The sequence below is a fragment of the Nothobranchius furzeri genome, chromosome 12, assembly GCF_043380555.1.
Source record: "Nothobranchius furzeri strain GRZ-AD chromosome 12, NfurGRZ-RIMD1, whole genome shotgun sequence".
Lineage (NCBI taxonomy): Eukaryota > Metazoa > Chordata > Actinopteri > Cyprinodontiformes > Nothobranchiidae > Nothobranchius > Nothobranchius furzeri.
In genome coordinates, this window is record NC_091752.1 from 66,404,585 (window position 1) to 66,419,150 (window position 14,566).

Consider the following 14,566-nt stretch of genomic DNA (forward strand, 5'->3'; position numbering starts at 1 on the left):
CTTGGTTGCAAAGTTTGCCTCATTAGACGTTTTCACAGCTAAGAATGAAACGATGTAAGTTTATCTTATTGTGAAGCTGAGGGAAACTTCCCCAATGCTGGATGATTTCTTTAGTCTAACTCACCCATCACTGAGCGATGATGCTGCTGACAGAGTATGAGTAACCTTTCTACGGGCGCTAGGCATTTTGCTGCTACACTTGTTTGTCCCCCAATTAGGGTGGCTCGAAGGGTTAATCCGTTTTCTACAGTTTGGCGTGAATAACCATAAAATTTGGTGTTTCTCAGCTTCCTCCTGCATGTATGTGAGGATTTCTGCGGGTTAAGCTCGACTCATAAGTCCCCCTCTTTAATCGGCTGTGTGATACTTTGAAAAGACAAAGAGGGCCATTGATGGTGACGTGGGGGGAGGCGGGGGAGGGAACGAGGGCAGAGAGGGAGACTTTACCCATAAAGCCCTGCAGCTTCACCGGGACACAAAAGGACCCTTAATCCATCTCCTCCCCACACTCGCCCCAATTAAAGCAAACTTGCCTCTCAAGTTTGAGCCAAAATAGGAATTCTCGAAAGAATTAGGGGCATTTTTGCTCAAATAAAATGCTGAAATCCTTGAGGAACTGGTCAATTTTAAATGCTTTGCGTTTCATTTTATTTTATTTACGTGCAGAGAAGCTGAGCAGACTTCACGACTGTGCAAAGTGATGTGAGATGAAAAATAAAGGGATTGCAATTAGTTAAAAAGTATGAAAAGGCTTCACTTTATTAGAAAATGTAAGAAAACTTGAAGCAGGTGCAAAACTGTAACGACGTCTCATGATGTATGAAAAACAGAAACTGAACTTAGCATGAAGTCGTTAAAATCTGGTACATGTTAGAAATAATCTAAAAGGATTTGAACTCCAAAGTTCCAAGATAAATAATTTCCAAAGAAAATTCAACATTTAAAATGAAGTGAAACTTAAAATATTAAACAAAATCTATGAATAACGTATATATTAAAGATTTTGTTTCAAGTGATCAAACTTTACGGCTCAGATTTCGTTCCGTGTAAACCGAAGTTGTTGATGCAACACGAGAAGAGGAGAACATCTGGAGAAGGAAACCGTCACAGATGTGAAGGTGAATACATCTGAACAGAACTACTGAGAATCTGGAGCTGTCTGAAGGAAAAACAGAAGAGAAGACATTCATTCATTCATTTAATAACAATCTCAGAGTTTAGTGGAAGTGTGAGTGTCACATGTGCTGTCCTCTCCAACCCAAATTCAGCATCGCCCCAAGGCGCCCTGTTCTCCAACCAAAAGACTCCTGGATTCACGTTGTTTCGTTTAGATAAATGACCTGAATGTGCCTTTAAATAAATAATTTAGCACCCTACAGGTGTTTAATCAGCTGGTAAATCTTTATATAAATGTCACAAATAGATCAGATCAGATGAAACTTTAATTCTGGTTTGCCTAAAACATTTCATTTCCTTCAACAATACAGGATGTGTTGACTTTCTTCACCCGGCTGTCGCTGATGGCAAAGACATGCCGTCTCCAAAATTAAACTTTAAAAGAAATGAAAAAATGTTTTTGTTTTTAAACCTTTAATCAGAAATAATAAATGGTAATGATGATGATCATAAAAATGAATAAACCAGTTTAAAAAGTGAACCTTCATTTGTTAATATTAAGATTAAAAACTATACTTTTTTCAATCCAATAGCTGAAGTCTTTAGCATAAATGATGCCTTGTGAGTCGTTCTCTGTGGATAAAAGCTCTGGCGCTCCTGTTTCAGGAAGTAGAAGTTAGCCAGAGGAGAGGTAGGCAGAAAAAGGCCGGATTTGGAGTCTTACTCGTTGTTAGCATCGACATGTACATATATGGACCATGGGTTTCCAGAGGCTCCAATAACACATTTTTGAAGATAAATGGGAGGTGGCCACCACCGCCATTTTGACCGTGTCACAGGTTCCGTCAAGCCCAGACTATTCCAGAAAAGGGAAGAGAGGTGGAGCTGAGGGTGGGGCTGCAAGGCTGGGATCAACTGACGACACCCGGTCGAACTAGCTACAAGCTAACCTGAAGCTAACCCAGAGCTATTGCGGAGGTGGGAGCTAAGCTAACAGAGGTAGCAACCTAGCTACAACCGGCGTTAACTGTGCACAACACCAGAGCTTCTGAGTCAGAGATACGCCGGGCTGACCGCTGGGTAAAACCGGGTGGAACACAGAGGTCTCCGAGAGCTCCACAAGCCGGCAGCCGCACAGCAGACAGGAGCCGCGATCGGACAGAGATGCGCCGAGCTGCGGGGAGGGGAGAACGAGGTCTCCCGAGAGCTCCACAAGCCGATAGTTGGAACCCAGCTCCACCAACATGTTATATTTCAACCCATTTTCTAAAGTGCAGCATTATGTTAAATGCACTGGGTTTACCCTATTACATTTAAATTTCATGGTTAAACAGTACATGTTAAAATCTAAGCTCAGCTCGGCAGTGACCTAAAATACATAAATATAATTTTACTTACCGAAAAAAATGAAGTGGAGACTCCTTGGACGCTCTATTAGTGCAATTAATGCCACAGCAAGTCCTTTTGTCCAACAATTGCACAAATAATATCCCAAAAGAACGCACAAACGCTACAACTAATGGTCTAAGTTGAGAGACTGAAACTGACGGAACAGTTTTCAGGCGAGGCCGAGGCTCAGACTGAGGCCTATCCCCAGAGCTAGCTCTGTGGTCACGTGGGTCTGATGCTCATTAATTATACAGAATTTTAGACTCTTAATACACTTAAACAGAAGAGTGAGAAAAAACATTCAAACCCCCCCCCCCCCAGAGTTGTCATGAGTGTAAACTAGATCATTTAAACCAAAAACATGTTTTGGTACCAGGCTGTAAACATGTTTATTTCTGCTATGAAATTGGTATTTTTAACATGGGAGTCAATGAGGATTTGCTCACTTCTGACACCAGCCCCCAGTGGATGAGGGTGGAACTGCAATTTATTTCACTTCCGCGTTTGCTTCAATTTTTGACCCACATTGTTTATATTACAAATAACAAATATTTTCTAATAAGACTCACAAACCTGAGTCAACACCAGTATCATCAAAGCTGGGGTTCTGTCGTTGTACTTTTGGCCTAAAAAACATCCTCATGTCCATCTTCACTCATGCGTTTCAGGCAGAGTGTGTGGAAGAAGCCGGCCGCTGAAGGGCTTCTTCTTCAGTGGTGGAGGCTCAGGCAGGCTGTATACAAACTACTGCCAGCTGCTCCCTCTCTGTTGGACTTTGGTACTGCATGTTACTTCCACGTTTTAGATCCGGGGCTTTTCATAAAACATTCGGGGCTTGAGCCCAAGTAGCCGGGCCTAACGCCGCCCCTGACGAACACGTTAGTTATGTGTGGGTCGCTCTAAGAGCCAGCTCAATGAAGCGAACGGCGGGAGCCGCCTCGTCACTGGTCGGGTTTGGACTGAGGCAACGGTAGGGGGAGGCTTCAACTGCCAAGGTGGAGGTTAAAAGTAGAGGGTATTTGTAACCTCCCCCTCACCAGATGGTGTGTTCTAACGTTCCCCTTGGGCGGCAAATACAAAAATTCACAGTCAGAATGCATGGGAAACAAATGCTTGATCACAGTGAGAGTAACGTTTTAGGTAGCAAGAGGGTTAAGGTTAGGATGAGGGTGAGGGGAAGGTTATAAATAGCAAAACGTTAAGGTTTAGGTGCGGTTAAATGAGCTGGTTCGGTACCGCAGCAGCGGACATCCCATCGCGTCAGTGTAACGCTGCATTGGGATCTGCATTGATATATGTACAGTCTATGATTGGGATCTGCAGTCAGAAAGGAGAAAACCCCTTTTTCGTACATAAGTGACGAAAAAGGGCACTTTTGGCGCCAGGGGTTTGACGCGGAGGGTGGCTGACCAAGCGTTTGTTTTTGACGCGCTGGGAGTGAGAATTGAATAGTGTGATGTAGATCTGTGCGGTTTTTCCGACCTCATCTATTTCCATTTGAGGGCTAATAGAGGAAACGTGTAGCATTGTCACGTTCTGAATACACGTGAAACTCAGAGAGAACGATCGTTTCAAAATTAACAAGGAAGAAGCAGTTTTCCACTGAGCGTGCTCTTTAAAATACAAAAAACTGGAAAAACGTTTAAATCAGATTTATGTACTCATGTTTATTTATTTAGCAGACACTTTTATCCAGAGCGACTTACAATTTATAACCTATAGGGCATGTTGTGTTCTGTGGGGGAAACCGGAGTACCCGGAGGAAACCCACACATGCATGGGGAGAACACGCAACTCCACCCAGAATGGCCGCAGCCGAGTTTCGAACCTGCAACCTTTGTGCTGCAAGGCATCAGTGCTAACCACTGCGCCACCATGCAGCCCTTATGTAAAATAACGGTTCCTCAGTAAATCTCACCTGTAAATGAAAATAGAAATGACTACTTTAGTCTTGGCCACATTCTGACTCGCTCAGGTCTGATCTAGTCTCTGCTTCTCCAAACTAAGATTGCTCAAATGACCAAACTAGAACTAATTGTTCATGTTTCCACTAAAATAGATTTTGAAACTGAATCAAGAAAATAATATCAATATTAAAAAGCATGTTTGGAGTTTTTGTACTTTAACAGACATAATAAACTACTACAACAAGTAGAGCTTTTGCTGAAACTCGTGTCGTCTTCAGTGCCTTAAAAGTATTTATATCACTGGGACTTTCCCCGTCTTTTCACGCTCATTCAGACTTAACTGGAGTCAAACACTTTCTCTGAGAAAAGTCATCAGAAGAACATTTGTTTGAGACTCATTAAATGAAACTCGTGTAGGTCTGCTGCCCTGAGATCAGCGCTGCTGCTCAAACCATCACAGACGATTTCACCTGCAAACACGAAAACGCTCACCAGTGGATGGAAAATTACTCCAAAGAGAGCATTTAGTTAGGAAACCTAACGCTTCACCAGCTATCTGTTGCATTGTTACCACAGATAAGCAATGTTCAACAACACTTGGAAAACCGCCATAACTTGTGTTCTGGACAAACGGAGAAATATATGAGCAAAATAATTATTAATTTATAAGAAAATGTAGAAATGCAAATATTTGTTCAAAAACCTGAAATGATCTCGATCCCCAGTGAGTCGTGGAGGATGGCTGCTTATACTGAGTCAGGATCCTCTGGAGGTTTCTTCCTGTTAAAAGGGAGTTTTCCTCTCCACTGTCGCTGCATGCTTGCTCAGTATGAGGATTGCTGTAATTTGCTGGGTTCCTTATGTAGGAAACTTTTTTTCTGATTGGCTTAATGACCTGACCTGTATTGGAATGTTTATTATGTGAAGGTCCTTGAGACGACTCTTGTCATGATTTGGCGCTTTATAAATAAAATTGAATTGAAATGTGGGGGGTGCTTTTAAAGAGCAAGTCACCCCCTACCAGAGTATTACTCTACTCCCACTTCCTGTTTGAAAAATGCATCAAATGCTGTTGCCTAGCAGACTGAGAGGGCGGAGCCGCTAACAAATACACACACATACTGGCCGTTTCTCAACATGCATACTTGTGTACTCTCAACCTTAAGAAGAAGAAGAAGAAGAACTTTTATATAGCGCCTCTCAAGATAAAAATCACGAGGCGCTTCGCAAAAACAAACAAACAAAAAATAAAAATAAACGTCATCAACGATGGCCCAAGGACTGTTCTGATCCTAAGTAAGCTTAATGGAAAGTTCACTCAAAATTCCCAGATGTGTTCTTGCTCCGTCCATTGTATCGAGGATGCATCAATGCATCCTTCTGCGGTCTTGGGACAGCAAAGTTTCCCATAATGCATTGCGTCGCAACAGTTAAACTCCGAACGTCAGAGGAAAAAGCTAATAACTGTAATGGTTTATTATCATTTTGAGTTACAAATCAAACAATATAAAGTTGTCTGTTATTGTAAATAATTGTGTCTAACCTGTAAATTTTGCTGTGTGTTTGAGTTTTACTCTTCACGATCCCATCCATCCATCCATCCACCCATCCATCCATTTTCATCCGCTTATCTGGAGTCGGGTTGCGGGGGCCAGCAGCCTAAGGTGAAAGGCCCAGACTTCCCTCTCCTCAGCCACTTGGGCCAGCTTCTCCGGAGGAATCCCAAGGCGTTCCTGGCCAGGTGAGAGACATAGTCCCTCCACCGTGTCCTGGGTCTACCTTTAGGTCTCCTCTCGGTTGGACGTGCCCGGAAAACCTCACCAGGGAGGCGTCCAGGAGGCATCCTGACCAGATGCCCGAGCCACCTCAACTGGCTCCTCTGGATGTGGAGGACCAGCGGATCTACTCCGAGCCCCTCCCGGATGACCGAGCTTCTCACCCTATCTCTAAGGGAGAGCCTAGCCACTCTTCGGAGAAAACTCATTTTGGCCGCTTGTATCCGTGATCTCGTTCTTCCGGTCACTACCCAAAGCTCATGACCATAGGTGAGGGCAGGAACGTAGATCGACCGGTAAATCGAGAGCTTCGACTTCTGACTCAGCTCTTTCTTCACCACGACAGACCGGTACAACACCCACATCACTGCAGATGCAGCACCAATCCGCCTATCAACCTCACGCTCCAGTTTCCCCTCACTCGTGAACAAGACCCCGAGATACTTAAACTCCTCCACTTGGGGCAGGACCTCATCCCTGACCTGGAGAAGGCATTCTACCCTTTTCCGAATCAAGACCATGGTCTCAGATTTAGAGGAGCTGATTCTCATCCCAGCTGCTCTTCATGATCTCTAAAACTGCTAATTATCTAACCCCCTATCAAAATAAAAGCGCCATAGCTCTGCTCTGATGAAAAATAAATGTTTTGTTATTTGTTAAAGAGTGGGAAATAGTATTTTTTTTTCAGTTTTGATCAAAGTGGGCCAAATAAAAGGCAAATAATACATTTCGTTGTTATTTTGTTATTTAAGGAACAAGTTAGACTTTTATTTTCATGTCAGGTCATTTTTTTTAACTGCAGCAAGAAGCAGCGCTTGTTGCCAGGACACAATGGAGTACGGTTCTGTTCCAAATGCCGTCCTCGTCCTCCCGTACTCGGTAGAAAAGACTTGCTGGTGTCCTTGCCAAGAACATACTTGTCTAGAACACAAGAACGTACTAGTGTCCTTGAGCATTGAGAAACGACCACAGGCTCACAAGGACATGGTGACATCATAATGTACCAGCTAACGTCATATGGTACCTCTTAGCCAATAGTGATAGAATAGAATTAGAATTCAACTTTATTGTCATTGCACATGTACAGGGCAACGAAATGCAGTTTGCATCCATCCAGAAGTGCTTTAGCCGTGAAATAGATGTATTACAATATATGTTAGCAATAATATAGATGTGTAAGTATATTACAGAAATGGATCTATTACGTATGTTATAATGTGCACGGTATGAAGTATTTTATGAATATTCTAAAACTATAAGTATGTACAGGCTGTAGTTAATACAAGCAGTCCATGAGTTTAACGTGGGTCATATGTCAGGAGGCAGAGTTCAGGAGTCTGACAGCTGTGGGGAAGAAACTGTTCCGGTACCTGGTGGTCTTAGTCCCAGAGGGCAGCAGGGTGATCAGTGCATGTGATGGGTGACTGGGGTCTCTGATGATTTTCCTAGCCCTTTTCAGACACAGCTTCCTGTAGATGTCCTTTATGGCAGGAAGTGGTGCTCCGGCGATGCGCTGGGCAGTTTTCCCAACCCTCTGCAACGCCTTCCGGTCCGAGACGGAGCAGTTCCCATACCAGACTGTTATACAGTTGGCCAGGAGGCTCTCGATGGTACAGCGATAGAAGTTCACCAGGATGTCTGAGGACAAGTTGTTCTTCCCCAGAGTCCTCAAGAAGAAGAAGCGCTGGTGAGCCTTCTTGACCAGCTTGGATGGCAGATTTAAAGAGCAAGTCACCCCCAAATCAACTTATTTTTTCTGATAAACTATATAAATGTGTGTCTAATCGTGCTGCAGACACATGTAGTCGATAGTTTTGCACTTTAGTGCCTTTTAGTTAAAATTTTTATCTTAAAATTTTAATTTTCTGCCTAAAACTGTCAGTGTTGTGCCGTTGTCAGGTAAAAACTCTGCAATGCCTTTGAATTTAAATCTGCCATCGCTATTGGCTACGAGGCACCCTAGAACGTTAGCTGGTACCATATGATGTCACAATGTCGTTGTGATCCTGCATGTGTGCATTTGTCAGTGACTCCACCCTCTCGGTCTGCCTGGCAACAGCATTTGTTGCATTTTTCAAATGAAGTGGGAGAGGGGTAAGACTCTGGTAGGGGGTGACTTGCCTTTTAAAGTCAACTGCAGTGCAGAGGTTTTACCTGAAGGGGGAGCAACACAGACAGCTTTAGGCAGAATATTTAAATTTGAACTAAAATGCACTAAATAACTGACTACACGTGTCTACAGCACGATTAGACACTCGTTTATATAGTTGATCAAGAATGTAGATTTTGGGGTGACTTGCTCTTTAAATTTGTCAGTATAAAACATTATTTACTTCCCTACTATAAGCTTTAATGATTAGCGTACCTGAAATAATCACGTTTGGAAACAAAACCTGAATTCTTATCTGATATTAACAAAATAAATAGAATACAAAGTAGTACTTGTGTAAGAGCAGAATTATTTCAATATACTATTTTTACTCAAGTAGAAGTAAAAAGTTATCAGTAACACCAAGTACTCCATAAATGTTTAATCATAACAGCTGATTTCACTAGATTATTTTTTCCAGATAGATAAAAATGTAGTCATCTGCACATTCCAATAGTTTAAAGAACAATAAAAAAAATCTAAATAATTGAATAAGTAAAAGTTAAATGGCTTATTCAGGTTTCAGATACAAATATTTCCAGTAGGTAGTAAAGTAGCCTATAGGTGTTAGAACAGTCAGAGTACTTTTACTATTTACTGTAGACACTTAACACAGCAGCTCCAGTCAAATCTAAACCAGACTGTAAACGTGCGTTTGCTGCATTTTATGTCTAAAACCTGCTTTGTCTCCAGTCAAGTAACTAGAGGTGGTAGAGTAACTAGAGACTACTGTAAAAAATACTTTATATTAATTTTACTAAAGTATTTTCAGTTAAATTACTGATTATACTTTTTTAAGGAAAAAAAACTACTCAAGTGAATTCATGTAACTGAGTACTACCCACCTCAGGGTTTACAAACATTTGACTAAAAATGAAATGTTTTAGTAGCAGAGTTACTCACACCACTACCTGTAGTGATGGAATTAAGTTAGACTGCGAAACATAATTTTTGAAATTGAACTACAATATTTTAGCTTCTCATCACATGATCATGTCTGACCTCTTCTTTCCACCGGAGCCATCAGCAGCACGTCTTGCTCGCGTAAGCTGCTGTTTGGCCCTTCCCACAAGATGCGAAGCAGCAGGGGAGCAGCTGTCACCGACCGAGCACGAAGTCACACGAGTGACTTCGTCAGTAAACACAACAAGCAGGAGAAAATTACAACATGGCTCCAAAAGGTTTGTGTTTTATGTTCTGTCCATTTTAGAATCGCCAATACGGACCTGAAAAACAAAGGAGACCGCTAGCTAGGTGATAACTTCTCACGGGGCCGCACAGTTAGTAACTTTTTTTAAAAGTAAAGCAACCGGAAGGCAGTACGTTCTTTATTCTGAAAATCTCGGGAGCTTCTCTCCATTTCCGCGTCCGATTTCCTGTCTTTCCTTCCCCAAAAATGTCGAACTTGACCCGTTTCAGAGGCGTCGCGTGTAGAAAATAGAACCGGCGCGTAAAGGCCGCGACATGCTGCTCCTGAGAAGCGGCCGACTCGCGCTGCTGACGGCTCCGGTGGAAAAGGTTCTGTTGACCACAGCGGTTCCTATCAGCAGCTATGACGCGCTGCTGACGGCTCCTGTGGAAAGAAGGGGTGACATTTAATTTTCTAAATGAAACAACCGCAGCAACACATTTCTGTTTTAAACCAGAGATTTGTACATAAATCCATCACAGCAGCTTCTAGAAATGACTTTATTAACAATAAAACATTCATTTACACCGTCTCTTCCGAAAAACAAAACAAGCCGTTTAGACTCCTCACGGATGCATAAAAAGTATTTAACTAAAGGTTCTCGTCTCTCCTCCTCAAGTAGATGTTAAAATGGTGAAAAGAAATTAAAACAACATATTCATAAACGGATCCCAGCAGGCAAACGTACAACTCTGTAAAAGTTAGTGAGTCTCTAAAAGTCCAGAGATGATGATGTGTGATGCTGGTTAGGATGTTTAATCAGTTATGATGAGCTCATCACAGCCCCAGTCCTCGTAACTCCCATCAGGAAGGTACCTGCGGATGATGATGGGGATCTTTCTGCCCCTTTTGGAGAAAGAGAAGAAAAGATGAGTGAAGTAAAAAGTTGTTCGTTAAATAAAACCAAAGCCAAAAGTTGGTGCTTGTCAAAGTGACTTACTTAAGTTCTTTCATAGCGATCTGCAGAGGGTCAGTCTCTCCCTCCAGCTCCACCATGACAGGAGCACACATCCTGTTGGAATCAAGCCAGCACAGGAAAAACACTTTTATTCAGGCAGACTGATGCAACATGGGAATATGGGGTTTATAGTGGGCTAATTTCTCTAAAGCTGGGAAAAAAGTGACTCATTAGTTGCAGCCATCCAGCCAGCATTGGAAATTAAATACAAATAATTCTGCATGTAGATTCAAACGCTACTTTTAGCTTTAAAATGGGCTTTGGCATGCTTTTATTTTGAAAGCAGATGAGGCATTTACACAAGCAGCCGCCTGTTTCCAGGAATTTCTGCTGGTGGGAATTCAGAGAGCCCAAACTCAAGACAAAAACAGAATCAGGAGTTGATTTTACTGATTTACCTAAATAACCTTCTGTTGATACTAGGTGTTAATGCGCTATTTAGCATATTTAAGTTTTTACTTAACCCTCCCACTGTCTTCATGGGTGACCCCGCCAGGAAAGTTGACCACTGAGCAGGATGGATGGTTTATCCCTTGATGTCTACATGGCAGGGGTGAGGTGGTGCTCACTTCTCACCCCTGCCACATGGACCCAAGGGATAAACCATCATCCCTGCTCAATGGTCAACTTTCCTCGCGGGGTCACACCCATCAGGACAATGGGAGGGTTAAATGTCTTTTGGAAAAACGAAACTTTTACTGACATAAATCCCGAAATGAGCCCAGCTAATTTCACTGAACATCTCTAAATACTAAGTTTAGGGAGGAAACCTACTCTCAGTGAAAATGTGTTTAACGAGTTAAAGATCAAACACACTCAGCTTTAACCGTGATCTCATGTAAACACACTCACGCTATCTGCAAGGCTCTGGTCCCTAGCACTCTGGCCCGCTCGTATTTCGTCATATACGGTGTGGTGATCCTCTTCTGGTTGGCCTGCTGGCCTTCTCCTGCAGGTAGGATCTGCACATTCTCCTGATCCTCCTATTCACCAGAGCAAAACAAACAAGCTCAGACCAGGAGACAGCTTCATAAAAGTCTCAAGTGGTGATCCGTCTCTGTAATAACTCACATCTTCGACGTTCTCCAGGTCGTCTAGTCCTTCGTCCTCCTCTGCATAATCAAAATCTCCATCATCGAAGCTACGGAGTTAAAACCTTTGATCAGATATCTTAAACTTTAGGTGATTCATAACTTTTAACAAGCTTTATTGAAAAAGTACAAAAGTACGTAAACTTGGATGGGAGACTGAATAAAACAGGACGTAAGCAGCAATACACAGAATAGGCAAGGATCATAATAAACAATACCGTGTGATGCTAATCGAGTTAGCATCCCCGTTAGCTTACGTCGATTATACAAAATGACGCAGATTATTTAAACGATTTCTTTACTTACTTGTCTTCGTTGTCCGACATGATAAATTTTTAGAGTAGTATATATCCGTGTAAAATATTTTAACGTTTCTAGGCTACACTTTTGTAACCAACACGAATCCACATGAACGTTGCACTGGCTGGTACGCTACTAAACATTCCGGTCGGCCAAAAGAACCTCGTTAGAGTTCCCTTTCCGGTCTGTCTTTTTTTTTTTTTTTTTTTTTTTTTGATGTTTCAGAAGCATCAACAAGGTTTACCGTTGCAACACTGCCACCTTCTGGAGTTAAGTCATTTTCCATTTAGTTTGATCTGTAAATTCTACCAACTGTAGGTTAAATAAAGGCTGAATAATCCCCATTCTCTCTCTCTCCTCACTTTCTTTAATGAATTGTTATAATCAAGTGCTAAAGATTTAAGGAATTTGACACGTAAAAAAATATTATTTATATGTGCAATTAATCAAATTAATGCCAAATTATTTCACGAATAAATCATTACATACATAAATTGTTAAATGGGCCATGGATGAAAATTTTTAATTATTTTGTTTTAAATCCTAAAATGCACACCGACTCCTCCAAATCCAAGGCCTGTTTATTGACTAGAGAAGACTGGGGCTGAATCCAGCGATGAATTAATGAGAATTCTTCCGGTCGCTTCCCAGGAGAAGTGTTCCAGGCATGTCTTGCCTGTAGGAGGCCCCCAGCTCGATCCAGGACATGTTGGAGGAATCATCATGTCTACTGGCCAGGGATTTCCATGGGGTTCTACCGGTGGACCTGACTGAGATCCTGGAGAGAGGACCATTTCGACTTCACTGCCAGCTCCGCCATGTAATAATTACTAAAATTGTACAGTTTAATGATTATCTGTAATTTTTACATCAAATAAATGTTTTTATTTATAGCACATTCATTAAAATCATATATACATAATTATTTCATATTTCAACCAACTAATGACACATTCAATTAATGATATAAATTTTTTATGTACTTTTGGCCCTCTATTTGGTTGTATGTCATGGCTAACGAACGTGGTCTTAAGCTTATTATCTGCACAAACAACATAAATCATCTCACGTAGAGCTAACGTGTCTGTCAGAACGTCACCCAAACATTCATGACGCGCCTATTTTAAAAGGTGACACACCACAAGGCTGCCACCTGATGGTCACTGTGGTACACTGCAATTTCCCTCATTTAACAGGGCCGGTTTCCACCAAAGTGAAATAAATAAATAAATAAATAAATAAATAAATAAATACATACATACAAAGGACCAGCTTTTTAGAATCAGAATCAGAAGGTTTTATTGCCATATGTGTGCCAAGTCACAACATTAGGAAATTGCTGCGGTATTTGGTGCAGAAGGTAAGATAGAAAGAAAAATTTAAGAGATACGCAAATATAGGAAGTAATAAAACACTCATGATAAAATTATTAATGTAAAAAGTGGCAAGAATTAGAGAAGCAGCGATCTACCCCGTGCAGGTACTAATCTGTTTTTCAAGCACAGCATCGGATCACGTGACTGGGACCAACCGACTTGAGTGGGCTGCCGTAGGATTTTCGTTGGAAAGTCCAACTGCAGAGGGGAAGAAACTGTTTTTGTGGCGAGAGGTTCTGGTCCGAATGGATCTGAGCCTTCTGCCAGATGGGAGCGAGTCGAAGAGACCGTGTCCAGGGTGACACGAGTCAGCTATTATCCGACCTGCACGCCTCACTGTCCCAGAGGTGTACAGATCCTGTGTGGAGGGGAGTTTGCAGCCAATGACCTTCTCTGCAGAGCGCATGACACACTGCAGCCTCCTCGTGTCCCTGGTGGTAGCTCCAGCGTACCACACGGTGATGGAGGAGGTGAGGATGGACTCGATGATAGCGGTGTAGAACTGCCTCATCGACTGTGGTGATAGGTTGAATTTCTTCAGCTGCCTCAGGAAGTACATCCTCTGCTGGGCCTTTTTTCTGATGGTGGTGATGGTGGGTTCCCATTTGAGGTCCTGGGTGATGGTGGTGCCCAGGAAGCGACATCAGTCCACCATCGTGATGGGAGTGCCAGACAGACTCGTGTGACTTCGTGCTCTGTCGGTGACAGCTGCTCCCCTGCTGCTTCACGTCTCGTGGGAAGGGCCAAGCAGCAGCTTACGCGAGCAAGACGTGCTGCTGCAGTAACGTGCTGCTGACGGCCCCGGTGGAAAGAAGGGGTAACGCAGCACTAGCTGACAGACAGCATTACAGCGTGAAATACAGCTTTTCACCACAGCGTGACCCGATTCTGTGAGGAATTCTGTTCAGGAGGTCGCATTTCAGGCTCTCTTCACATCATATGTGACTTTGACTTTTACGTTATAACAACAATCACACACTAGGAATGTTATAAAGCACCTATATAGGACAGTTTCTTTTGTATATTATCTGACTTTATAAACTCCAACAACAAAGTGCTTCTATTTTTTTCTGGCTAAATCTACCCAAGACACTGGCTGTCAGACTGATTTAGCTGCAAGAATGTACTTGTCCAGGCTGACATGAAGCCTTACCGGCGTAGCACAGGTGAATTATTTTTAATAATCTTTTATGTAAACATTTTATTATTACCTTCTAGTTTTAATTTGTTTTACAGATTATTGTTACACGTGATTTTATGCTCTTTTAAACATTTATAAATGTGCTGCTTCTTTGATTTTTACATAGCCAGCCAGA

General features: G+C 42.2%; 1 protein-coding gene across 1 annotated transcript; it reads right to left on the bottom strand.

The window, feature by feature from the left end:
- Nucleotides 1-10,011: 10,011 nt before the first annotated feature.
- Nucleotides 10,012-12,036, bottom strand: polr2f (RNA polymerase II, I and III subunit F). Its single transcript, XM_015945326.3, has 5 exons — nt 11,881-12,036; nt 11,555-11,624; nt 11,336-11,466; nt 10,466-10,537; nt 10,012-10,371 (listed from the first exon to the last, which is right to left on the bottom strand). Exons 1-5 carry the CDS (start codon nt 11,898-11,900, stop codon nt 10,281-10,283), a joined length of 384 nt encoding a protein of 127 aa, XP_015800812.1. The 5' UTR covers nt 11,901-12,036; the 3' UTR covers nt 10,012-10,280.
- Nucleotides 12,037-14,566: the final 2,530 nt, after the last annotated feature.

Excerpts from the sequence above, each read along its gene's own strand:
- polr2f (XM_015945326.3), bottom strand. The coding sequence starts at position 11,900 with ATGTCGGACAACGAAGACAA. Across the intron at positions 11,467-11,554 it reads ACCTGGAGAACGTCGAAGAT|GAGGATCAGGAGAATGTGCA; the intron begins GTGAGTTATTAC and ends TCTGGTGAATAG. Across the intron at positions 10,538-11,335 it reads ACCAGAGCCTTGCAGATAGC|GATGTGTGCTCCTGTCATGG; the intron begins GTGAGTGTGTTT and ends TGATTCCAACAG.